Source organism: Boleophthalmus pectinirostris, unplaced genomic scaffold, assembly GCF_026225935.1.
Source record: "Boleophthalmus pectinirostris isolate CB_2022bp ecotype Guang Dong unplaced genomic scaffold, ASM2622593v1 HiC_scaffold_5, whole genome shotgun sequence".
In the NCBI taxonomy this organism is placed as follows: Eukaryota; Metazoa; Chordata; class Actinopteri; order Gobiiformes; family Gobiidae; genus Boleophthalmus; species Boleophthalmus pectinirostris.
Window position 1 is genome coordinate 36,935,743 of NW_026571404.1, and position 24,736 is coordinate 36,960,478.

At 42.6% G+C, this 24,736-nt stretch overlaps 1 protein-coding gene across 4 annotated transcripts in view; it reads right to left on the reverse strand.

The window, feature by feature from the left end:
• Positions 1-348: 348 nt before the first annotated feature.
• Positions 349-24,736, reverse strand: part of LOC110154515 (polycomb group RING finger protein 5-A) — a 39,242-nt gene continuing 14,854 nt past the window's right edge. For 3 of the 4 annotated variants that reach the window (XM_055163100.1, XM_055163102.1, XM_055163101.1), the window contains exons 3-9: positions 22,592-22,688; positions 15,886-15,941; positions 9,491-9,550; positions 7,050-7,258; positions 6,479-6,577; positions 5,240-5,329; positions 349-667 (exon numbers count right to left, since the gene is read on the reverse strand). In XM_055163100.1, coding sequence (XP_055019075.1) covers positions 620-667; positions 5,240-5,329; positions 6,479-6,577; positions 7,050-7,258; positions 9,491-9,550; positions 15,886-15,941; positions 22,592-22,688 — 659 coding nt within the window. In that variant the 3' untranslated portion in view covers positions 349-619. The remainder of the gene's footprint in view (positions 668-5,239; positions 5,330-6,478; positions 6,578-7,049; positions 7,259-9,490; positions 9,551-15,885; positions 15,942-22,591; positions 22,689-24,736) is intronic. The other variant, XM_020918508.2, reaches the window with a different exon arrangement.

The window sequence follows — 24,736 nt, forward strand, 5'->3', positions numbered from 1 at the left end:
GAAACTGTAAACAAGTGTGTGTGTTAGTTTCAGAGTAGTTTCAGTGTAGTTAGCTCCTCCCTGCAGATATAAGGAAGTGTCACCAGCGTCTGACCAGAACTGAAGAAGCAGCTTGGATGAGCCGGGAAACGTCTTCAACCAAACTAACTTTTGTCCAGTCGACAAACTGAATTTTCTCCTCACCGTGGATTCTACCTGGACGACTGAGGGATTCTTCACACATTCTGAAGTAACTTCACTATTACTTGGGTACAATTGTTGTCTACTCTCTACATCTGGTGACTTTCCCTCCCCTGCAAAAAGCTCTACACAAACTCATCTCACAATAATAAAGAACCCCACACAGAGTTAAACAATATAAAATCACAATTTAATCTACAGTTAGTTGGACAGGCAAGTGACGATATGCTCAGACTTCATTGTCAGGTTTAGGCACAGGGACGGACATTTCAAAATATCATATATAATAGTATATATATTATTCTATGTAGTAGCATAAAACCTCTCTATCATAACAATGCCTGCACTTCCTGGTTCACTGTACAAAAATACGTTTAATCTCTTGGTTGCTCTGCACATGCTCGTGTGCAAAAGTGCTTCAAACAGGCGCACGAGGACTTCAGCCAAAGTCTATGCGAGGTCTGTACTCGAGGACCATGGGGTATGTCTGCGGAGAAAAGAAAAGAGAAGGTTAAAGAAGACACACTGGGCTTGAAACCCTGGATCTTTATGTTATCGTTTGGACATTTTAAATTGCAATACTGATCTAAAATTACTTAATAAAGGAAAAGGTTTGCTGATTTTTGGGTTGGAAAATCACAGAGCAGACTGACTCTTGACGGTCTGTCACTGTAAACGTCGTCACAACAAAACACAGAACATTTATTTGCTCCTCCTTTGTATAGCTGCACATAACACAAGCAAGCAGCGAATTTATTTTCATTTGTACAAAAATGACACAACACAATGCTGCAGAATCCCACGTTTATCACTGGTTATGAAAAGAAAATTGGAGAATGAAGTAAGTACGTCACAGTGGGAGTGCACTGTGGAGGTGAAATGGGCGCAGACTGGAGCAATGATGTGGTGAAAACACAAGAATGAAGATGAATGAATCACTTTAAATGTAACTCTGAGAGGTTTAATGAGAAAAAAGTGAAATATAACACAGTCCAAATATGCCTAAGGATGTTGTAGCATTTAGCAAAGACCTACAGAAGCACCAACAATCCCCAAAATCTTAAAAAGTGTCCTAAAATAACACATTTGTGAACTCCATGAGGAGATGCAAAGTCGTTCACAGTAATGAGGCATGTTCTTGCTCTATTTTTCAGTGTAATAAACACAACCAAAGTGAAACAATGCAGTGCTGTGGCAGTGGAGCGACAGTGACTGTTGTTGTGTCCTAAGGCAAGACACTCAAAAGTTACTTTTAAAATGTACTTCTCTACAGATTACAGATTACATAACCCAAAATGTAGTTTGTAACGTAATCCATTAAATTACTTAAAGTGAGTAATGTAATCTGAATACTTTGATTACTTGATTTGTTGTAGAGAAACAAAGACGTGGAAATCGTAACATAAGAAGTTTTGTCTGATAAAAGAAAATAAAAAGCCCAGACTTTACTGAACCAAATTAAAAATATTATTGATAGAAGAAGAGGAGACACGTCCACGCAGCAGGATTTAGTCCTGTTAAATCCTGTTTTAGTCCTGGTTTAGACCTGGTTTAGTCCTGGTTTACACCTGGTTTAGACCTGGTTTAGTGTCCGGCAATGAGTGGAATTACGAAAAAAAAAAAAAAAAAGAAAAAAAGAAAAAAAAAAAAGGGACATAGAACAAAATGTAAAAACAGGAAAATACCGCCATGTAATTCACTTATGTCAACAAAGTAACTGTAATCCAATTACCACTCATTGAAACAGTAACTGTAACTGAATACAGTTACTCATAATTTGTACTCTGATTACATAACTCCAGTACATGTAATCTGTTACTCCCCAACACTGAAGCCACTTCACCTATATTGCCTAATATATTGGTGGTAGTCAGTATATTCAATTTGATCATTCCTTCAGAAACAGATTTCGACCTCTATTTCCAATATTTAATTTAAAGATTATTTCAAATGATACCAAAAAACCTATTTTAATTCTGATATTTTATTCTCTCTGGTTTATTTGCCCTGGACAAAGGAGTTTATCGCCTCACCGCTTTCTGTTTCTCGTCATGGAGTTCAACAATGACTTTCTAAGACGTGAAAGTGAATGAGTCACTACAAAAGCAGAAGACATGTTTGCCCACAAAACTGCAACGATTTTTCAGGTAAGTCCTTCTAGCAGCAGAACGTCCGGGGCAAATAAACCAGAGAGAATCAAATATCCAAACTGAAACAGGCACAATGAATGTTTTTTGATTGGTGTTGTTTGAAATAAACTTTAAATTAATTACATTTAATTCAATAAAAAATAATGAAATAACAAACTTTTTTCCCATTTTATTGTTGTTAGTTCTTAGTTGAAATTCAAAAGAACAAATGGTACACAGACCGTGTTTGTACAGTTTTATAACTACAGTTAAACTACATTTGTTTGTATTATTTTACCATGACTTCACCACACAAATGATCAAGCCAGTGATGTTCATTATGTCTTCTTATATACTTTAACTTCTTAGGTTCTTTTTAAAGATAATGCAGTAAAGTGTATTTACCTTGTTGACATGTTTCGACTGCAGCTGTAAGCCATCTTCAGAACTGTCACTGGTGTTGGTGGTGATGTGTCGTATATCAGCTGTTGTTACTTCCTGTAGGCGTGGTCAGCTGTTGTTACTTCCTGTAGGCGTGGTCAGCTGTTGTTACTTCCTGTAGGCGTGGTCAGCTGTTGTTACTTCCTGTGGGCGTGGTCAGCTGTTGTTACTTCCTGTGGGCGTGGTCAGCTGTTGTTACTTCCTGTAGGCGTGGTCAGCTGTTGTTACTTCCTGTAGGCGTGGTCAGCTGTTGTTACTTCCTGTAGGCGTGGTCAGCTGTTGTTACTTCCTGTAGGCGTGGTCAGCTGTTGTTACTTCCTGTAGGGCGTGGTCAGCTGTTGTTACTTCCTGTAGGCGTGGTCAGCTGTTGTTACTTCCTGTAGGCGTGGTCAGCTGTTGTTACTTCCTGTAGGCGTGGTCAGCCTGATGGACCTGCAGGTCGCTCAGACTGACCACGCCTCCCGTCGCCCGGTGTCTCTGGAGGAGGGTGTCCCAGGTGTGTGAAAGGAGGAACGCGCCATCATCACGGTTAATTCTGTCCGTGCCTCGTTTCCTGATTTCACTGTCCTCCTTGATCCAGAGTTTGAACTTGTTGTTTTCTGATCCAATGACCCGAGCTCCGTCCCAATCCAGAATGTGGTTGTTCCTTTTACAGTGTTTGATAGGGCAGATTTTTGATTTTCCTGTTCTGCTTTGTCTTTTTGTGTTCTGGTGAGTCTCCCTGATCTTTTCTTTTCACATTCCTTTTGGTGTTCCTTTTTTCGGATGTGAAATGCCCGGCCGTTTCCCCTGTGTTTGATTTATTGCATGATTTGCATTGAATTTCGTATATGGCGTTGCATTTTTGTTCTTGTGGGGATTTTGTCCTTGGGGAGTTGTTGGTGGAGTTTTGTGTCTGGTTTTACTCCAGTGCTTATGTTGTGTTTTTTCATGGCTCTGGATGGGTTCAGTTATACCTCTGATGTTTGGTAGTGTGACTATGATCTTGTTCTGAAGATGCTTGCAGCGAGCAGCAGAAACATGTCAACAAGGTAAATACACTTTACTGCATTGTCTTTAAAAAGAACCCAACAAGTTAAACACAAATGATCAGATTCAAACTGCAGTTTAAAAGTGAGAGTGATTCATGTTGCCGCCCTGGAGGAAGGACATGTATCTGTCAGTCTCCTGCAGGACGAGCCGTATAAACCCCGAGAGTTTTACATGAACAAACATCAGGCGAGTGTCACATGACTCTGAGGGAGAGGAGCTGTGACGAGCGTCTGCTCCGTCTGCTCTGGCTCCACGTTTCATGGACTGACACCGGAGGATCTGCTAACAACACTCACACTCACACTATTAAGAGCAAGTACTGCGCCGTGTTGTGTTCCCTATCAGATTTTATTATGTTACTTAGATAAGAAAAAAAACGCTGGCTCAGGGAACAATGTTAAAGGTTCTTCTCTATCTTGTCTCCAGTGAGTTATTACTTGGACTCACATGTTTGGTTTGAAACTGGATGGCCTCAGTTTACTCAAATGAAACTGCACGTCTTTCTGTCTGTCTTGATGCCACCAGGACAAGTTACAGGTCAGAACTGTGGAGAGGCGAATCCACTCCACTATAAAGAGCACCACTGTTGGGCAAGTTACTTTAAGACTGTAATGCGTTATGTATTACTCATTACTGTCATTTCAAAGTAATTTGTTATATTACAATATTATTGTATTTAAAATGTAAAACATTACACAACTATTGTAGAACTTTTAAGTGACTCTCACCAAAATAACCGAGTCAAGATGCTGAACTTTTGCGCCGTATTTGGACTAAACCAGGACTAAACCAGGTCTAAACCAGGACTAAAGCAGAACTGAACCAGGACTAAACCAGGACTAAAGCAGAACTGAACCAGGACTAAACCAGGTCTAAACCAGAACTTGGAAGCACTTTGCAGACAGGGTTTCCGCAAAACGCGATCGGGCGTCAGCTGCGGTTCGCCGAGTGGAGCGTGGAGTTGTGCATCGGTCCTTTCGCTGGTGGTCACCTGACGGTCTACGTGGGCGCGTCTCTGGCGTTTCACCGCTGCTGATATCGAGGTGATTTTAGCGAATTTGTATGAAGAAAAACCCACCACTTCAATCCAGGTTAAAAAAGCATTGTAACGCGTGATTACTGACATTTGTACCGAGTAAAATATTAATAATTTTTTTCCCTGTAACACCACATTACTGTGTTACAGCAAAAAGCAATGCATTACAGTAATTTGTTCCTTTTATAACACGTTACTCCCAACACTGAAGCACACAGTAAAGATAAAGACAAAACACATAAGAGGGTGTGTCCAACTGGTCGTGTGCATGTTTAAAGAGTAAAATAAACTGATCTATGTGCTGTAGTTTGTCTGATTATGTGATAATTACAGCCAAACCAAAAAAATTGACATCAAACCAAGAAGTGGACAACCAGGAAGTGCGGCACCGAGCTGGGCGCTACGAGGAAGTGTGACTCACGTTTTCTCCGTGCAGCCTCCAGCGCGTCATGTAGATGAACTCCAGAGTGTGGTCTCGGCCCATGATCTCTCCGTTACACAGCACGTCCAACTGCACACACACACAAACGTATATGAATGAACGAACACACACACACAGAGTACAGAGTATCAGTGGTCAGAGAACAGAATGCGGGGTCAGAATGTGGTATGAGAACTGAACGTGGGGTCGGAACGGGGTGAGAGACAGAACGTGGGGTCAGAGAGTGCAGTAGAGAGGCAGATGCAGAGCAGGAAGTGAAAGGGAAGGGGAAGTACGCGCTGTGAGGAGGTGTCATGTGTGAAAATGTGAGCTGTTATGTCACTGGCGAAAATCCAGGGTGTTTAAACCTAAAATGTCTAAACCCCAGCACCTGCAGCAGTCATGTGTCAGTGCTAGTGTGGCCGCTGCAGCTCAGGGAGGGAATTCTGGAGGTTCTGAGCTTTCACATGAGCCATGACCTGTACATATACTGAGAATGAGACAAACTTGTATAAACTTGTGTCCTCTACCTGCAGGGTAAAGCTCTGGGGACGCAGGTTCACTTGTGACTGTATATGAACTATATGAAGCAAATATTCAAACCAGTTTGTTAAGGATATGGAAGTGAGAACCAAGAGTTATCACTGTTTGGATTTATTGCCCAAAAATTGCTGCATATTTCATTCCCTCCGTTACCAACATGAGTTTTTTATTTTTTTGTCGACAACTTGAAAGAATATCACAGGTTTAACTTGACCCTGTTGGAGTGTAACTCTTTCCTACATTCTGATGCTTTACTTATTTCAATAGTTCCTCTAGTTTCTGAATAAGAGACATTTGAATGTCAAAAATCTGCCCGTTTCCCTCCGTTACCACTTGATAACGGTAAATGCCTATTACCATGTACAATGGTAATAGGCACTTAATTTATAAATTTTTTTCTTATTCGGGACAATACGTGTAATTCAATCCCTACTGAGCTACTAGGAAGGGGGTGGAGAAGTATTGGTAGCTCCCGAGCTACAGGTTGGAGACTCCTCCTTTACCTTATATACAATAAAACAAAACAATGCTCGACATTTTATTACGTATATTTCTCTCTATGCTACGTACGGAATTTCCAAAGTGTATGAACATAAACCCTGACTATGTTTGACTAAATGATTCAGATTAATATTGGACCAGAAGGATTCCATGCTCTGAATATCCTCACTCCTCCTGTCCCTGTGTCTCTGTTACCTCGTAGGAGCTGGGCAGCTTCAGTTTGAGGCTGAGGAACTTCTTGATAGTTCCCACGGTGACTCGGCTGGAGCAACGGATGAACCGTTTCATCAGGTCCTGAGGAGGAGAAGATGGAGAGAGGAGGGGGAGGAGGAACAGTGTGAGAGTCATGAGGGACGTGTCCACCAGGCAGATGTTCAGGAGCAGGTGAGGTGTTCACCAAGGTCTGCATGTACCCACACCAAAACCCCAACAGCTCTTAAGATCAAGGTCTACACACAAATTAGAATAGTTGAGTAGCAAAGGTACAAAATTCTGCAGATTTGGCTCTGGTCTGCTGCTCACAGAGGCACGATAAACACAATGAAAACCCTCGCTTATTGTTTCTTCCCAAATACAATTCATTTTTTATGTAAAGAAATAAATAGGAGACATTTGGCTGACACAGCGTTCTCTCAGCATCTTCTTAAAGTGGAAGTTATGATAATGTTTGAAGAAAACATTCCTGAATGAGACACACTGACTCAAACTCCTTCCTCAGGCCTTTGTACAAACAGAATGCTCCCGTCTCTCCGAGTGTGAGACGTACCGTGACAGACGTGTCCTGGCTCTGTCCCGTGTTGTGGAGACAGTCCAGACAGATGGCGATCTGAGGGTCACTCCTGTGGAAGTCCTGGGCCTGCTCCTCTGCTCCTCCTCCGTCCCCTCCTCCTCCTCCTCCTCCTCCATCCCCTCCTCCTCCTCCTCCTCCAGGCTCCTCTCCTCCCTCTGGTGCTTTCTGATGCTTCACACTGTCTGCTGGAACACACAGTCTTTACAGTCAGTTTGTTTACTCACTGCTCACGTTACATTTCATAAAAGCGTAAAGTTTAAATGCAATGAGTTTGTAATTAGCACAAGTGCATATGCCAGAGAACGAAATATACTTGTGTCTCCATGTCGTCTTATTCCGTCTAAAACCAACTGAATTTACTTTAAGTTGAGTAAAATACAGAAGGTCCCCAAAAATTTAACAATTTCACAGACTTTGGCATTTTTTGTTGAAATAACCTCAGATTTTCACAGAATGTACAGAAACAGATCAAGAGTTTATATTGAATGTTTTATTTTTGTTGTGTTTTCAGGTTGAGCCGAGAAGTCGTTTTGTGTTTTGGACTCTGCTCGCACACAGTCACCCACGACTCTGCACCGTGTATGAAGTAAGAAAGCTTTCAGAAATATTTGTGTGCATAGGATAGAAAAATCTGCATATTTGGGGAATCTGTGCATAGTTGTTTGTAGTTGAGCATAAAATAAATATTTGTAAACTCTCGAATGGGTCCAGTCATGCATAAAATGTATTCTGTATTCCAAGGTTGCTCCCGCTCGAGTTAGAAACAGATCTGATCTTGGCTAAGCTCCAAATTCATCACTGTAACTGTAAGCCTCGATGAGCTTCATTTGACTGGTGCTATGGTTGATGTCACACTCCTTTAGTCCAAATTAGATTGCCAGTTGGTGAAGTTTTTCCAGATTTTGCAATGGAGTAAGAAAGATTTCAGAAATATTTGTGTGCATAGGGAAGAAATCTGATAAAAATAAATATTTGTAAACTCTCAAGTGAGTCCAGTCATATATAAAATGTGTTTGTATTTAAATGTGTGTAGTCCTGGTTTAGTCCTGGTTTAGTCCTGGTTTAGTCCTGGTTCAGTCCGTATGTGGAGCAAATGTCCAGCATCTCAATTGATGTTTCTTCTGTTCAATAAATAACGTAAAAAAATGTAAATAACAATGATGTATTTTTGACAGTCTCGTTGCATCTGTGAATTTGTATTTGAAATAAAGAAAGCGCAATCATAAATTTTCATTTTGTGATTGTAATTCTTGATGTTGTCACTTTTCAGTTCGTATTGTGTTGGAGAAAATACACACAGCAGAAGAAGAAACATCGATGGAGATGCCGGACTTTTGCACCACATACAGACTGAACCAGGACTGAACCAGGACTAAACCAGGTCTAAACCAGAACTGAACCAGGACTAAACCAGGACTGAACCAGGACTACACTAGGACTGAATCAGGACTGAACCAGGACTAAACCAGGACTGAACCAGGACTACACTAGGACTGAATCAGGACTGAACCAGGTCTAAACCAGGACTGAACCAGGACTGAACCAGGTCTAAACCAGGACTGAACCAAGACTAAACCAAGACTAAACCAGGACTAAACGAGGTCTAAACCAGGTCTAAACCAGGACTAAACCAGGTCTAAACCAGGACTGAATCAGGACTGAACCAGGTCTAAACCAGGACTGAACCAAGACTAAACCAGGACTAAACCAGGACTGAACGAGGTCTAAACCAGGACTAAACCAGGACTGAACCAGGTCTAGACCAGGTCTAAACCAGGTCTAAACCAGGACTGAACCAGGACTAGACCAGGACTCAACCAGGACTAAACCAGGACTGAACCAGGACTAAACCAGGTCTAAACCAGGACTGAACCAGGACTACAGAATACATTTTATACATACACATGACTGGACTCACTTGAGAGTTTACCAATTTTTATTTTATGCTCAACTACAGACAAATATTTACAGATTTCTTCCCTCACACGGATATTTCTGAAATCTTTCTTACTCCAGTGCAAAAACTGGAAAAACTTCACCAACTGGCAAACTAATTTGGACTAAAGGAGTGTGACATCAACCATAGCACCAGTCAAATGAAGCTCATCGAGGCTTGCAGGTATAGGGCTGAATTTGGATCTTAATAACGCTACGTCAATTAATCAAATCTGTTTCTAACTCGAGCAGGAGCAACCTCGGGGAGAGAAAGCACCTGATCGGTTGGTTGTTAATGTTCATATCTAGTTTCACGGACAAAGTATCAAAATGGATAGAGCAGTTACAGAGAGAGAGTGACAGTTTTTCAATAGAATGCAAACTGGAGCCAGAGCTGATGGAGCCAGAAGCGTCCATTTGCATCTACAGTCTGTGTGTGCACCTTTAAGAACTTTTTCAATGTCCCGTAAAAGAGCTGTTACCTTGTCCGTTCTCCAAAGGCTGGTTCTTCTTCCAGAACTCGAGCTCCTGCTGCTCCTCCTCTGCACACACACAAAGAGAGAAAGAAAGAAAGAAAGAAAGAAAGAAAGAGAGAAAGAGAGGAGAGTGAGATGGACAGAAGAGAGACATGGACACGCAAGAGAAAGACACACAGCAAAGAGACATTTGAGAGAAAGACGCGAGACAAATGACAGTGTGAGAGAGAAACGAGAATGATAGTGAGTGAGAGAGACAGAGGAGAAGAGAGAGACAGAAGAGAGAAAGACAGGAGAGACAAGAGATAAAGGTGTGAGACAAAAGAGAGTGAACAAGATCACACAGAAAGAAAAGAAAAGTCAGAAGAGAAATAGAGAGAAAGAGAGAGAACAGGAACCCAAGATAGATAGAGATAAAGAGAGACAGACATAGAGGCAGACAGAGAGAAAGAGATAGAGAGAGACAGCAAGATAACGAGAGACAGAAGTGAGACAGATGAGCGTGAGAAAGACCGATAGAAAGATAGACAGACCAGAGAGAGAGAGAGAGAGACAGGGGCAGAAGAGAGTGAAAAAAATGATACAAAAAGAAAAGAAAAGCGAGAAGAGAAAGAGAATTATAGTGATTGAGAGAACCAGAAGAGAGAGAGACAGCAGAGAGACAGAGTTAAAGACGATAAAAAGATAAAAAGAAAGAAAACTCAGAAGATAAATAGAGGCAGAGAGAGAAGAGAACGAGAGAGAAACAAGAAGGATTGCAAATGAGACAGCCAGAAGAAGAGAGAGAGAAGGGAGAAAGACAGGAGAGAGATAGAGACAGAGGCGTGAGACAGAAGAGAGTGAAAGAGATGACACAGAAAAAAAAGTCAGAAGAGAAATAGAGAGAGAAAGAGAATTATAGTGATTGAGAGAACCAGAAGAGAGAGAGACGGTAGAGAGATAGAGTTAAAGATGATAAAAAGAAAGAAAAGTCAGAAGAGAAATAGAGAAAGAGAGAGAGAGATGAGAATTATAGTGATTGAGAGAACCAGAAGAGAGAGAGACAGCAGAGAGTTAAAGATGATAAAAAAGATAAAAAGAAAGAAAAGACAGAAGAAAAATAGAGAGAGAGAGAGAGAGAGACAAGAAGGATAGTGAATGAGACAGCCAGGAGAGAAAGAGACAGAGACAGAAAGACAGGAGAGAGATAGAGAGAAAGGTGTGAGATAGAAGAGAGTGAGAAAGATGACACAGAAAGAAAGGAAAAGTCAGAAGAGAAACATAGAGAGAGAAAGAGAAAGAGAGAGAAACAAGAAGGATAGCAAGTGAGACAGCCAGAAGAGAGAGACAGAGACAGAGGTGTGAGACAGAAGAGAGTGAAAAAGATCACACAGAAAGAAAAGAAAAGTCAGAAGAGAAATAGAGCGAGAGACGAGAACAGGAATCCAGGAGATAAAGAGAGATAAACATAGAGGGAGACAGAAAGAAACAGACAGAGAGAAAGAGATAGAGAGAGATAGCAAGATAACGAAGGAGAGAAGTGAGACAGATGAGCGTGAGAAAGACCGATAGAAAGATAGACAGACCACAGAGAGAGAGAGAGAGACAGACAAATAGAAAGAGAGGTGTGAGACAGAAGAGAGTGAAAAAGATGACACAGAAAGAAAAGAAAAGTGAGAAGAGAAACAGAGAGAGAGAGAGACAGTGGAGAGTTAAAGATGATAAAAAAGATAAAAAGAAAGAAAAGTCAGAAGAGAAATAGAGATAGATAGAGAGAGAGAGAGAGAGAGAGAGAGAGAGAGAGAGAGAAACAAGGATAGTGAATGAGACAGCCAGGAGAGAGAGACACAAAGACAGGAGAAAGACAGAGATAAAGGTGTGAGACAGAAGAGAGTGAAAAAGATGACACAGAAAAAAAAGTCAGAAGAGAAAGAGAGAGAGAGAGAGAGAGAGAGAGAGAGAAACAAGAAGGATAGTGAGTGAGAGAGCCAGAAGAGAGAAAGACAGAAGATAGAAAGATACAAAGACAAAGAAAGATACGGAGATAAAGGTGAGAGAGTGAAAAAGATGACACAGAAGGAAAAGAAAAGTCGGAAGAGAAATAGAGAGAGAGAGAGAAAACAGGAATCCAGGAGATAAAGAGAGAAAGAGATAGAGGCAGACAAAGAGAAAGAGATAGAGAGAGATAGCAAGATAACGAGAGACAGAAGTGAGACAGATGAGCGTGAGAAAGACCGATAGAAAGATAGACAGAAAACAGAGAGAGAGAGAGAGAGAGAGAGACAGAGGCAGAACAGAGTGAAAAAGATGATACAGAAAGAAAAGAAAAGCGAGAAGAGAAAGAGAGAGAGAGAGATGAGAATTATAGTGATTGAGAGAACCAGAAGAGAGAGAGACAGTGGAGAGTTAAAGATGATAAAAAAGATAAAAAGAAAAAAAAGTCAGAAGGGAAATAGAGAGATAGATAGAGAGAGAGAGAGACAAGAAGGACAGTGAATGAGACAGCCAGAAGAGAGAGAGACAGAAGAGAGACAGAGGCATGAGACAGGAGAGTGAAAAAGATGACAGAGAAAGAAAAGACAAGTCAGAAGAGAAATAGAGAGAGAGAGAACAGGAACCCAAGATAAATAGAGATAAAGAGAGACAGACATAAAGGCAGACAGAGAAAGAGATAGAGAGAGATAGCAAGATAACGAGAGACAGAAGTGAGACAGATGAGTGTGAGAAAGACCGATAGAAAGATAGACAGACCACAGAGAGAGAGACAGAGAGAGAGAGAGAGAGAGAGAGAGGGTGTGAGTGTCCGTGCCGCACACACACACACACACACACACACAGACAGTAGCTGGGCTGATGTGAGCGAGAGTGAGTCTGGAGGAGAATATTCCACGTGCTGCGGCGTCTGTGATGGAAACCCCAGCTTCAGATGTGCGCACTATAAACCGCTGCTTTTCTCATTTTCTCCACTCATTTCGGGCGAGATGGAAAAACCCGCAGATTCGCAGATTCACAGATAAACTGGACATTTGGATCATCGCCGGTTTCAGACGACGACACCACACTGTACACGCCGATGAAAACTGTTCACATGCAGATACTGGGAGTCGTGGGTCTAGTCACTAATAGAAATGATCAGGTTTAACGTCTGTGAATTTGCCTTTTGGATATTTCATGGTGAAGTACGATGTCAACAATAACAAAATATGTCTCTGCCCAATCTGAGAGTACGACATGATCACAGTTGTTTTGTTTCATTCACATGTTTGAGTAATCCTTTATTATTAGTCTGTCTACATCTGCAAAACTCAAAAAAGGCCGAGTATAGGCGAGTTTCAGCTGACATCATTGTTATTAAAGCCCGCGTTGCATGCTGGGAAATATTTTGGTCGGAGGCAAGAAACACGATAGTGGTCAAACACAGTGCGTAACCTCACGTATTTATCCCCGATAATGGTAAATTCCTGCTGCATTATCGGATGCACAAATAGAAGCACGGAAGAAGGAAAATGTCTTTTTCGTATTCTGAGTGAAAAGAACCACTAACCGTGAATTAAACGACTTTCACACATTCGCAGAGAAAACGTAGAAGATCCTAACAAACCGTGGACTCCAACAAGTTCAACAACACATCCAGACTCTTGGAGGTTTTCATCTTTTCTGCTGTGAATGGTCCAGGAGTTTCCACCAAGTCATTGTGGATATCGCCCAAGTGAATATTTGTCCAGGTAGTTGGGGATTCTGACCAGAAATTTGGTTTGGTCCACCTTTTGTCAGGGTTGAAAAGGGTGATTTGGCTCCATCGATGCTTATGACCAATTTCTGGTCAAATGGTCTTGGGTCCTCTGCCGTTAGAGTGGATAAATAACCAGGATCAATACCCTTTACGTGTTTTCTCGCTCCGTCCGTCATGTTGAATTAGTGTTTCTTGCCGCCGACCAAAATAATTCCCAGCATGCAACGCGTGCTTTTGTCAACAATGAAACTCTACTATTGCTCCTCCCCCGACCCGTCCTGAGAAAGCACAGGCTCCGCCCTCCAAATGTGACGTAAGCTCTGAGTGAGCCGCCCTTCCTCCTCCCATCTCAGGGAGGGAGGGGGAGACAGACGTGCACCCTGATAGTGGCAGGAATAAACTTTTATTCATCATGGAGATACAGCGCGTTCAGCCGCATGTGTTGGACCCGGAATTGGACGAGGACTTTGAGGAGCACGAAGCTCAAGCACCGCGTCCACATCAGCTGAACATTATTGATTGGTAAAGTATTAAACACTAGTAGATCAACCTATTATATCGTGTAGAACAATACACTGGGTGGGGCGGGTGGAGGTCGGGTGCGAAGTGCTTTCTGTTACGTCAAACGCGTCATAGGTGTATCTGCCGCATCATCGTTGTAGCAGCTTTAGTTCATTTTCACGTGGGAGGGACGCTGCAATTTGTAAAAAAAAAAAAGCTGAATCAATCTAAAAACCACTTTGGCGACATATACAAGGCCCACACATCACTCTTAGAAGGTAGAAAGCTCTGAAAAGATGATTTTGCATGAGATGGGCCCTTTAAAATTCTCACACTGACAGCCCCGAGAGGTTCTAGTCTTGTGTGTGAGTATCTGCTGCTCCTGTTCTTTCTGTACCACTGTCACTTCACTCTACTGCACATGTCTCCTGCAGAAAGAGCCACAAATGCTCCCAAAAAGAAAATCATATTTTGCAGATAACAAGCTGCAAGTCGTGAAATCTGCAGTCGGTAATCAAGCAGCAGGAAAACAGTTTGGAGTGAGAAAGAAACTTGTGACACCAGGAGGATGCACCATGAAACTTTCCTGAAGTCACCGGATGGATGGACAAAGTCTGGACTTCAGTGAAACATACATATTTGTCTCAGTCTCAGTTTATGGGCATGTCCTGCTTCATGTGAAAGCTCAGAATCTCCAGAATTCCCTCCCTGAGCTGCAGAGGCTGCACTAGCACTGACACAACTGGTGCAGGTGCTGGGGTTTAGGTAGAGATCATTTAGATCAGAGAGTCATGTGAGGCTCATTCTGCTCTGTGACTGGATGATTCTCTTGTGAACTGTAGACTTTACTGTCAAGACCCTGGCAACACAGGTTCAGTTGTTAATTGTGACTGTAATACCTTTTTTTAATTGTGGAGCACAGGGCACATAGAGTTCTTTTAACAGCTCATGTGAAAAACATCTACATCTTATTGACACCACTGCAAACTTCTGAGAAGGTGTTGAGTGACATCACTATTTTGCCTGTCATGGATGAAATAGTGTCCCATAAAAACACGTCTGGAATAACCCGCCTGCTCCTCCACCTGTTGATCTGTTCACAGGCAGCTGTTCGAGGCTCTGTCACCAACTCCACACCCACAGACTAACAGACTCACAGACGCACACACTCACAGACTCACAGACACAGACTCACACTCACAGACGCACACACCCACAGACGCACACACCCACAGACTCACACACTCACAGACTCAGACTCACAGACTCAGACTCACAGACTCAGATTCACAGACACAGACTGAGCAGCATGAGGTCTGGAGAGGACTTTACATTTTTAGAATAAACATAATGAACTGCATTTATATATATATTATGTATAGGCCTAATGTGTTATTAAGTGTATTATTCATTCACTCCACACTCTGTGGTAGTGCACAGCTGCCTTGGGGCAGAATAACAGAAGCGAGGCTGCCAATCTACATCATCATAGGGAAGGAGGTTTCCACTGGAGCTGCTGCTGTCTGACTCTGGCACCTGGTATTGCTGTACTGAAAGCCACATACATGAATAAATATAATAAAAATGTAAAATGTGACTGAGCAGATTCAGTTATCGTTGATGTGTGAGTGCAGATCTTTACTCATTCACATCTGTGGCTGAGAACTGAGCCTTAAACAAACTCCTGTACATCTGGAGAACTCCCAGCACCCCCTTCATCACCTTCGCCGGACAGGAGAGCACCTTTGGGGACAGGCTGTTGTCCCTGCCCTGCTCCAGATACACTCTGGAAGTTGTTTATACCACATGCCATACTCTTCACTCTTCACTCTAATTTGACATACTGATATAAAATGATGTCATGTATTACATTATGTTTTGTGGTATGTATTGTTTGCTGCCTGAAAATGTTCCTTCAGGATAATAAAGCATCTCCCTATCAATATAAGAAAGAAAAGATGAATTGGCATGATGACCAACCCTAAGTACAAACCACACTTTCTATTCAATCATGTTCCACTAATTGTTGCGCTAACTGGACACTGTTACATACATAAGTAGTTTGTGTTCGTTAATATTGATTATGGCTGTAATGAGCGCTCTAATTGGGTTTACCTCCTGTGAACATGCACTTAATTAAACCTGAGCCGCACGCTGTGGAGACTGAAGGGGCCATCTGCGCACTTACTCTCTCGGAGGCCGGGCACCAGCTTGAAAATGATCTCCTCCAGTGTATTGTCCAACCTGAGAACGCACAGAGACAGGACCGAGTTAGAGACAGACTGCATCTGATTATACAGCGCTTTAATGTCTGATCATCAGAAAGTGCGCGAGTGGCATGCTAGTTGCTGTTGGCTTTACTGTGATGGCAAATGGTCGCTTTTTATACAACGCTTTTCCAACTTAAAGGCACCCAAAGAGCTTTACAATAAGGAACCACTCACACACACACACACTCATACACCGGTGTACACAGACACTGGGGGGGAGGGAGGTTAAGTGTCTTGCCCAAGGACACAACGACAGCATTCATCTGTGGGGGCTGGAACCGCACCGCAAACCTGTGAGTCAGTGGATCCGAGCGCTTGACTGATAACGCTTATGTCAAGAGCGGGATTCGAACCGCCAACCTTAAGATCAGTGGACTCTACCAAGCACAGACTGTGTATATAAACAGACAAATAGGAATTATTCACGGAGACACTATTAATCAAGTTGGCGGTTCGAATCCTGCTTTCAATATAAACGACACTGGTAGAGCGCTCAGACTCTCAGGTTGGCGGCGCGATTTCAGTTCCTACAGACGAATGTTGTCGTTGTCCTTGGGCAAGACACTTAACCCACCTCGCCCCCAGTGTCTGTGTACACTGGTGCGTGAATGGGTGTGTGAATGGGTGAGCGGTTCCTTGTCGTAAAGTGCTTTGAGCCTTGAAGGTGGAAAAGCGCTGTATAAAAATGTGACCAAATGTGACCATTCCAGCTACATCACCCCCCCCTCTGTAACCGCTGCTGTGAGTCATATTGGTCTTCAAATGTTCCAATTAACCTGCTCTACATGATCCTATTCAACTACTTTGTCCATAAATAAATTCATATTCTTAATATGGAACTCTGCATTAAAATCACTCCTATAACTGCAAGTCTTGATGAGCTTCATTTGACTGGAGCCGAACACTGTGGGTGACATCACACTCCCATTGTCCATTTCTTCATACAGTCTATGCTACCAACTGAGTTACTGTCACCCTGCATCTAATTATAAAGCTCTTTATTCCAATGAGGTTCATTTGGTCTTGCGATAATTGAAGTTATTAAGTTATTTTTTCACACCAAGAGTTTGTTTGGACGGCTCTTTTAGCGCTCTTCCTCAGAGTGGTCATGTGATGTTGCTGTGATGTGTCAGGTCAGCTGATTTATATAGGTTTTGGCAAATGTAACAGAACAAAAGGAACATAAGACAGAAGGAAACGGCGAAGGCGTGCAGATGAGCAATTAAACACAAAGCAGAACAGGAACAACTCAAATCTGCTATTTCTTTTTCCGGCTATAAAAGAGAGAAGCACATTTTGGACTGGGACGGAACAAACATCACTGGGACAGAGGAAAACAAACATCGTCGCTGGATTAAAGAGGCCACCGAAATACGGAACCGTGCTCACAGGACTATAAACCAGGACGAGGGGGCTTTTTTACTCTCACACATCTGGGATACTGTCCTGAGGAAGTGGGACTGCAGGTGGCGCTGTCGTCCTGCCTCCACTGGAAGGAAGACAACGGCAAAACCTGTTTAAATCAGCTGACCAGACACGTCACAAAAACATCACGTGACTCTGAGAAAGACCACTACTGAGCCGTCCACACTGTCAAGAATGAAAACAAACTCTTGGTCTGAAAAAAGAATCTCATAACATAAAACTTTATTGTCTGATAATCAGGAAGTGTGTGAGTAGCATGCTAGTTGCTGTGAGGGCATAACTGTTCTAGTCTCTGGAAGTGGATAGGCTCAGACATTACAGAGATATTAATCATAAACCAGTGTGTCCAACAGCCTTGCTTCTGATTGGCTCTTTGTTATGACACTCACGGTGGGAATTCCAAATATGGAACTTGGCTCCAAATTTGCCCCTTTAACACAGATCAGAACTGAAAAAATATTGACTGGTCTATGAATATATATGTTGTAAATTCAGAGGTGTGCAGTACTCATTTAAAGGGCCCATCTCATGCAAAATAACTCTTTTCACATTGTATCTTCTACACATAAACAAGCACAATTTGGGTTTTGGAACATCCATTACACAACGTGACGTAGGCGACGAGTGAGCCGCCCTTCCTCCGCCATCTCAGGGAGGGAGGGGGAGACAGAAGGCAGAATTGGACAAACTTGAATCCATCACTGGACCTTGGTATTGTGGGAACAGCATCCTTTTCCAAAGTGTCGCTTCTGCTTCGTTGTAAGTCCAGTTTTAAAATACCTGTAGTTCTTCACTGAAGCAGTCTTCAGTGAAGTGTCGCTCACAAACAAAAATATTCTTGGGGACCTTTTTGTCTGTGTTCCCAGAAATAAACTCCAGCCACTTAGCAGGCCTTGCTTCTTCTGTCGGCATGCCAAATAATTTCGACTTGCCATCGCAGCCAAATAGGCACTTTCTCCATGAGGACATGGTTACAAAAAGCATGTTTGAAGCGAAAAATAAAGATAAATAACTAGGGATGGGCATTCGATGAAATTTTCTTAATCGATCGTCGGAAGAATTAACGATTGATTATCGATTAATCATTAAAGTTTTTATATTAAAATTATGATAATTATTATTACTATCTGCACTACTAATCTGCATAAATAAATTCAACTTTACAACATATAAACCATAACCACTCTAGAGCCACATCAGCCCGTTTTAGATTATAATGTGTTTAATTCAGTTTTGTTCAACTCTCACAGAAACAAAACTTAAAACTGCATTGCTAATTTGCATAAACTAAGTGAAGATAAATCTACAGCTCTTGTGTCGCTGATGTGGTTAAATTTCTGTTGGATTAAAAGACATGACTCAGGTGAATACAGGTTAGTGTGAACATATTTGTGTTTGTCAAAACCAGGACACCGTACGGGGGGTGGGAGGTGGGTTCATTGAGCGACTCTCACCTGGCAAAACATTTTCCCACTGGACACAGAAACATATGTGCTGCTTTATACACTGTGCACATGGACTCACACTTGTCCCGAACGCAATGGAAAGCGTGGAATTTCTTGTACAAGTCATTGTTAAATACACATTTGTATTTCGGCACGTTGCAGACTGACCGACTGTTTGTGTCTCGCTCCTTCTGAGTGCAGAGACACATGTACACACCTGTTTGGTCACGCTACACACAGCAACATACTTTCGGTTTGTCGATTAAAATTAACGTAATCGATGAAATTCTTAATGATCAATTATCGATTAATCATGCCCATCCCTATAAATAACACAGAACATTAGACCTGTACGGTGCAGACGCACGACGGTGTGTGAGTGGGTGGAGGCAGTGGAGTGGGGGAGGGGGGCGGGTTTTCTGCTACATAAAACGCATCATAGGTGTATCTGCCACGTCATCGTTGTAGCAGCTTTAGTTGGTTGTCACATGGGAGGGTGGCAGAAACACGCTGCAATTTGTTTAAAAAAAACGCCAAATCAATCTAAAAAACACTTCAGTCACATATACAATACCCACACATCACTCTTAGAAGGTAGAAGCTCTGAAAAGTTGATTTTGCACGAGATGGGCCCTTTAATTGAATAATTTTTGTAAAGAAATTGTACTTTACTTTTCTAGCAGCGTACTTTTACTTCTACTTGAGTAATATTTTTATTTATATTTATATTTAAGTAACACTGCTCTTATTTGAGTAAAGATTTTCATTACTCTTATGTCAGGAAGTGTGTGAGTAGCACTCTAGTTGCTGTTTTACTGTGACGGCAAAACTGTTCTCGTCTCTGGAAGTGGATAGGCTCGGTTTTGACAGATATATTAACCATAAACCAGAGCCTTGTAATGTTATTCTTGGTGTTGAAATTGGTATTTGAAATGTGAGCTGGGAAACGGGGCATAATACTGAAAGACGCTGCTACATCCACCCCTGCAGTGTGGGTATATTTTAGGTGGCTGTTCAACAGGTTTTAACTTTCAGACTTGGCGAGCCAGTTAACATGAAGGGCTGAGATTAGAGATTTCATGCTGTCTCTGGAGCCATTAGAATAAGTCACGGTGTATCATAGAAGGGTTCAGAGCGAGTACGTCCAAAAATCCAGGCCAGCTAAGAATACTCGCCTCACCAGGACTTTAACAAAGATGTGCATTCAGGAATCAGGTTTTATCTCTCGCACGGTTCACATGGACGAGGTTGCCAGGCTGCTCACTGTCCCCTTTAGTCCTCCTTTTTCTCCTCCTTCACTCTCCCCTTTAGTCCCCCAAACCCCACCCCGTTTTCTCCTCCCTCACTTTAGCCCCGCAGACCCTTCAGAACCCCGCCCCTTTTTTTCCCTCCCATACTCTCCCCTTCAGTCCTCCAGATTCCGCCCTCCTCTTACCCCTTCACTGTCCCCTTTAGTCCCCCAGCCCCTGCTCCTTTTTCTCCTCCCTCACTCTCCCCTTTAGTCCCCCAGACCCCATTGCTTTTTCTCCCCCCTCACTGTGCCCTTTAGTCCCCCAGATTCCGCCCCTTTTTTACCTCCCTCACTCTCTTCTTCAGTCCTCCAGATTCCGCCCTCCTCTTACCCCTTCACTGTCCCCTTTAGTCCCCCAGCCCCTGCTCCTTTTTCTCCTCCCTCACTCTCCCCTTTAGTCCCCCAGACCCCGCAGCTTTTTCTCACCGCTCACTGTCCCCTTTAGTCCTCCATATCCCCCCTCCTACGCCTTTACTCTCCCCTTTAGTCCTCCAGATTCCCCCCCTTCCCTGTCCTGTTTAGTCCTCCAGACGCTGCTCCTTTCTCTTCTCTCACTCTCCCCTTTAGTCCTCCAGACCCCTCCCCTTTTTCTCCTCTCTCACTGTCTCCTTTAGTTCTCCATACCCTGCCAATTTTTCTCTTCCCTCACACTCCCCTTTAGTCCTTGAGACCCCCTCACTTTTTCTTCTCCCTCACTGTCCTCCAGACCCTTCTCCTTTTTCGCCCCCTCACTCTCCTCTTTGGTCCTCCTTTTTCTCCTCCCTCACTGTCTAATTTAGTCCTCCAGACTCCACCCTCCTTATCCCCCTTCACTCTCCCCTTTAGTCTCTCAGATCCCGACCCTTTTTCTCCCCCCTCACCGTGTCCTTTAGTCCTTCAGACACCGCCCTTTTTTCTACTCCCTCTTGCTCCCCTTTAGTTCCCTAGACCCCACTCCATTTTCTCCTCTCTCACTCTCTCCTGTAGTTCTCCATACCCTGCCCATTTTTCTCCTCCCTCACTGTCCCCTTTAGTCCTCCATACCCTGCCCCTTTTTCCCCTTCCCTCACTCTCCCGTTTAATCCTTGAGACCCCCTCGCTTTTTCTTCTCCCTCACTATCCCATTTAGTCCCCCAGACACTGCTACTTGTTCTCCTTCATCACTCTCCCCTTTGGTCCTCCTTTTCCTTTTCCTCCTCCTTCACTGTCCACTTTAGTCCTCCAGACCCCACTCTCATTTTCCCCTTTCACTCTCCCTTTTAGTCCCCCAGATCCCGACCCTTTTTCTCCTCCCTCACTCTCCCCTTCAATCCCCCAACCCCGCCCCTTCACTCTCCCCTTTAGTCCCTCAGATCCCAACCCTTTTTCTCCCCCCTCACCGTCTCCTTTAGTCCTTCAGACGCCGCCCTTTTTTCTACTCCCTCTCTCTCCCCTTTAGTTCCCTAGACCCCACTCCATTTTCTTCCTCTCTCACTCTCTCCTTTAGTCCTCCAGACCCTGCCCATTTTTCTCTTCCCTCACTCTCCCCTTTAGTCCTTGAGATGCTTCTCCTTCACTGCCCCATTTAGTCCTCCAGACCCTGCTACTTTTTCTCCCCCTCACTCTCCCCTTTGGTCCTCCTTTTCCTCCTCCCTCACTGTCTAATTTAGTCCTCCAGACTCCGCCCTCCTTATCCCCCTTCACTCTCCCCTTTAGTCTCTCAGATCGCGACCCTTTTTCTCCCCCCTCACTCTCCCCTTTAGTCCTCCAGACCCCACCCTCATTTTCCCCTTTCACTCTCCCTTTTAGTCCCCCAGATCCCGACCCTTTTTCTCCTCCCTCACTCTCCCCTTCAATCCCCCAACCCCGCCCCTTCTAGCCCTTCACTCTCCCCTTTAGTCCTCCAGATTCTCCTCTCCTCTTCCTCCTTCACTGTCCCCTTTAGTCCTCCAGACCCCGCCCCTCCTCCTCTTCCTCACTCTCCCCTTTCGTCCTCCAGTACTGATCTAAAAATGTAATATCTGCAAATACATTAAAACACAAAAACAATGCGTTGCCAAAATGTGATTAAAAGGACACGATTTTGTGAAAAGGGTTTGGAACAAACAGAACAGAGCAGTTGAATCCTTCTTTCCTCCAGGAGTGTTTCAACATTGTGAAGGTTTCATCTGTGATCATCTGGACTCTGTTTTTACGATCAAGATGTTTCAACTCCCGTCCAGAAACCATTTTCAATTCATGGAACTGGCTTAACGCACTGGGAATGTCTCCTACTCACACCGCGTCCATCACTGATCTCTGCTCTAATGTTTCCTCATCACAAACACACCTGGACTTGTGTTTTGTTTCATTCACAAAACACAACTCTGGGCAGGTAACAACATTAGAACATGACTAAAAGCTCACCAGAGGCCATTTTGTGAAATACAGGGCATGTAAAGGATGATAAACACTCTTTTCTCTCTGATGTAAAGAGATCATAGTCCCACAGCTCCACACACTCACCTCAGCATCTCCAGGGGGTTGGTCTCATGAACCTGGATGCCACACTTGGGGCAGTCGTTGCTCTCCTCGAAGTGCTGCACGATACAGCTCTTGCAGACTGAAGCACACAACAACAATCAGGATTTTAGTTATTCTTCAGCTTCAGTATCACCAAACACAGAACCACAGAATCACATTAGTGCTACCAACTTTTTTTTTTTAAGCAGTATACATGAGTCCAGGCAAGCAGAAGTAAACAGCAAGGCCAAAACTTCAAGTTCATGCATCTGATATAAAAATGTATTGAACAGATACATATGTACTCTAGTTTATGAAACTGTTGACCTTTTTTCTGTTCCATTTTTGGTTCTAAAGTTCCATATGTTTTAAACAGACCATGTATGAAACATGGAACAAAAAATATTTCACAAATTCCAAAGACCTGCAAATCATGTAAATAAATGGATGTATTTCATCATATCTTGTGTTATTCCATCTTTGAACTGTTGATGAAGGTACAGGATTTTTCCAAAAAAATGTATTTAAAATGATAAAAATTTGCTTGGAAGGACTGACATATTTTATAGAAATAGTTTCCTTTCATTTTGAAGTAATATTAAAGTATTCGGAAGAAAAAAGCGACAAATGATGTAAAATCCTGCAGCTTCTACTTGTTTGCACAATTTTCCCTCCGTTACTTTTCCCTCTGTTACCATGACCTTTCTTAACCTGTTACCACCCGCCTCATTTTGGTGTGTGCACAATGGTAAGACATACCCAAGTGCCATAGCTTATTAAAAGAAAACCTTAGAACCCACATGCTTGTGTGAGGCACCATTTTAAAGCTTAGACCTTCTAGTTTCTGTAGATATGTACATGAAGACTGTGAGTGCTGCCTAACCTACAGTACAGTCAATTAAAATTGAAAAAAAAATTGTATTTTTTTGCTTTGAAAAAAAAAAAAAAAAAAAAAAGAAAAAAAAGGCCTTAGCTTGGTCATACTTCATGCGAGGCATTTGTGACTCACTACACTCATTGTTCAAGTTGTTGGCAACAACTGTGTAGAATTTCAGATCTCTAGGACAAAGGGTTTTGATGCTGTGAGTCTTTGTGTATACAAAATGACAATTCGGCACAAGATTGCCAAATTTGTGCCAAAATAATAATAATAATAATCATTGTTATTATTATAATACTAATTCTTCTGAGCTTTAGGCATGTTTTCTCAAGAAAAAAAACTAAAAGTAGCCAAAATTGTCCTCCAAGTGGAAGATCTGCCTTCTATGGCACCGCCCGCACTGCTCCGTCTCCCTCACTCTTACGCTTATAAACACAGGGTCCGTTTCCAATACAATCTGCATGTCCCACCCACCGTTTGAAAGCTCTGGTGATAGGCTAAAACAATATGTCAATCACTTTCTGGAAGATCCAATGACTGAAGAGATTTCCCGTAAACAAACTGATGACGCGTGCGTAAAGCCAGGAAGTACGTGAGTGCGTTAGCTTCTTCAGCGGCTTGTCCCACCTAAACCCCGCCACCGACAACAGCGGGGAGGGTCTCATTTTGAAGCTAAGAGTGTGAGGAAAACAAGCGTACCCAACAGTGCTAGCAAACCTGCTAGAAACGCAGTGGAAGAAGGGAGAGAAGAGAAACTTTTTTCATATCATTATATCCATCGATTCATACAGACGAGGGTTTTTTGGATTATTTCCCCACATGGAATTATTTTATGGAAAAAACAACTTGATATTCTTTTTCTGTGGATTATTACGGATTTATTGAGTACAACTTTTCATGGATTGAACGCGTTTTGGACCGACAGAACCGGCTCAAAGGTAAGAAACGCGTATTTTATTCTTTGATTATGATGTGAATTTTTAAGTTATAGCGTTTTGGGCTCGTTGTACGGCATAAAATGAATGATATGGTTGTTTTATTGAGAAATTAATCTTTCAAACGATGTATGGCATGCCAGTAGTGAAAACAATAATGAAGGTGAAAATACAGAGTGAAATTCTTTTTTTGGAAAATCGCCCGCCGGCGGGCGGATGGTAAGTTTAATAAAAAATCTCATGACTCAAAAAGTAAGAGGTTTTTCCACCTAATCTTGTACCATATGGTAGAAAACTATATGAAGCAAATATTCAAACCAGTTTGTTAAGGAT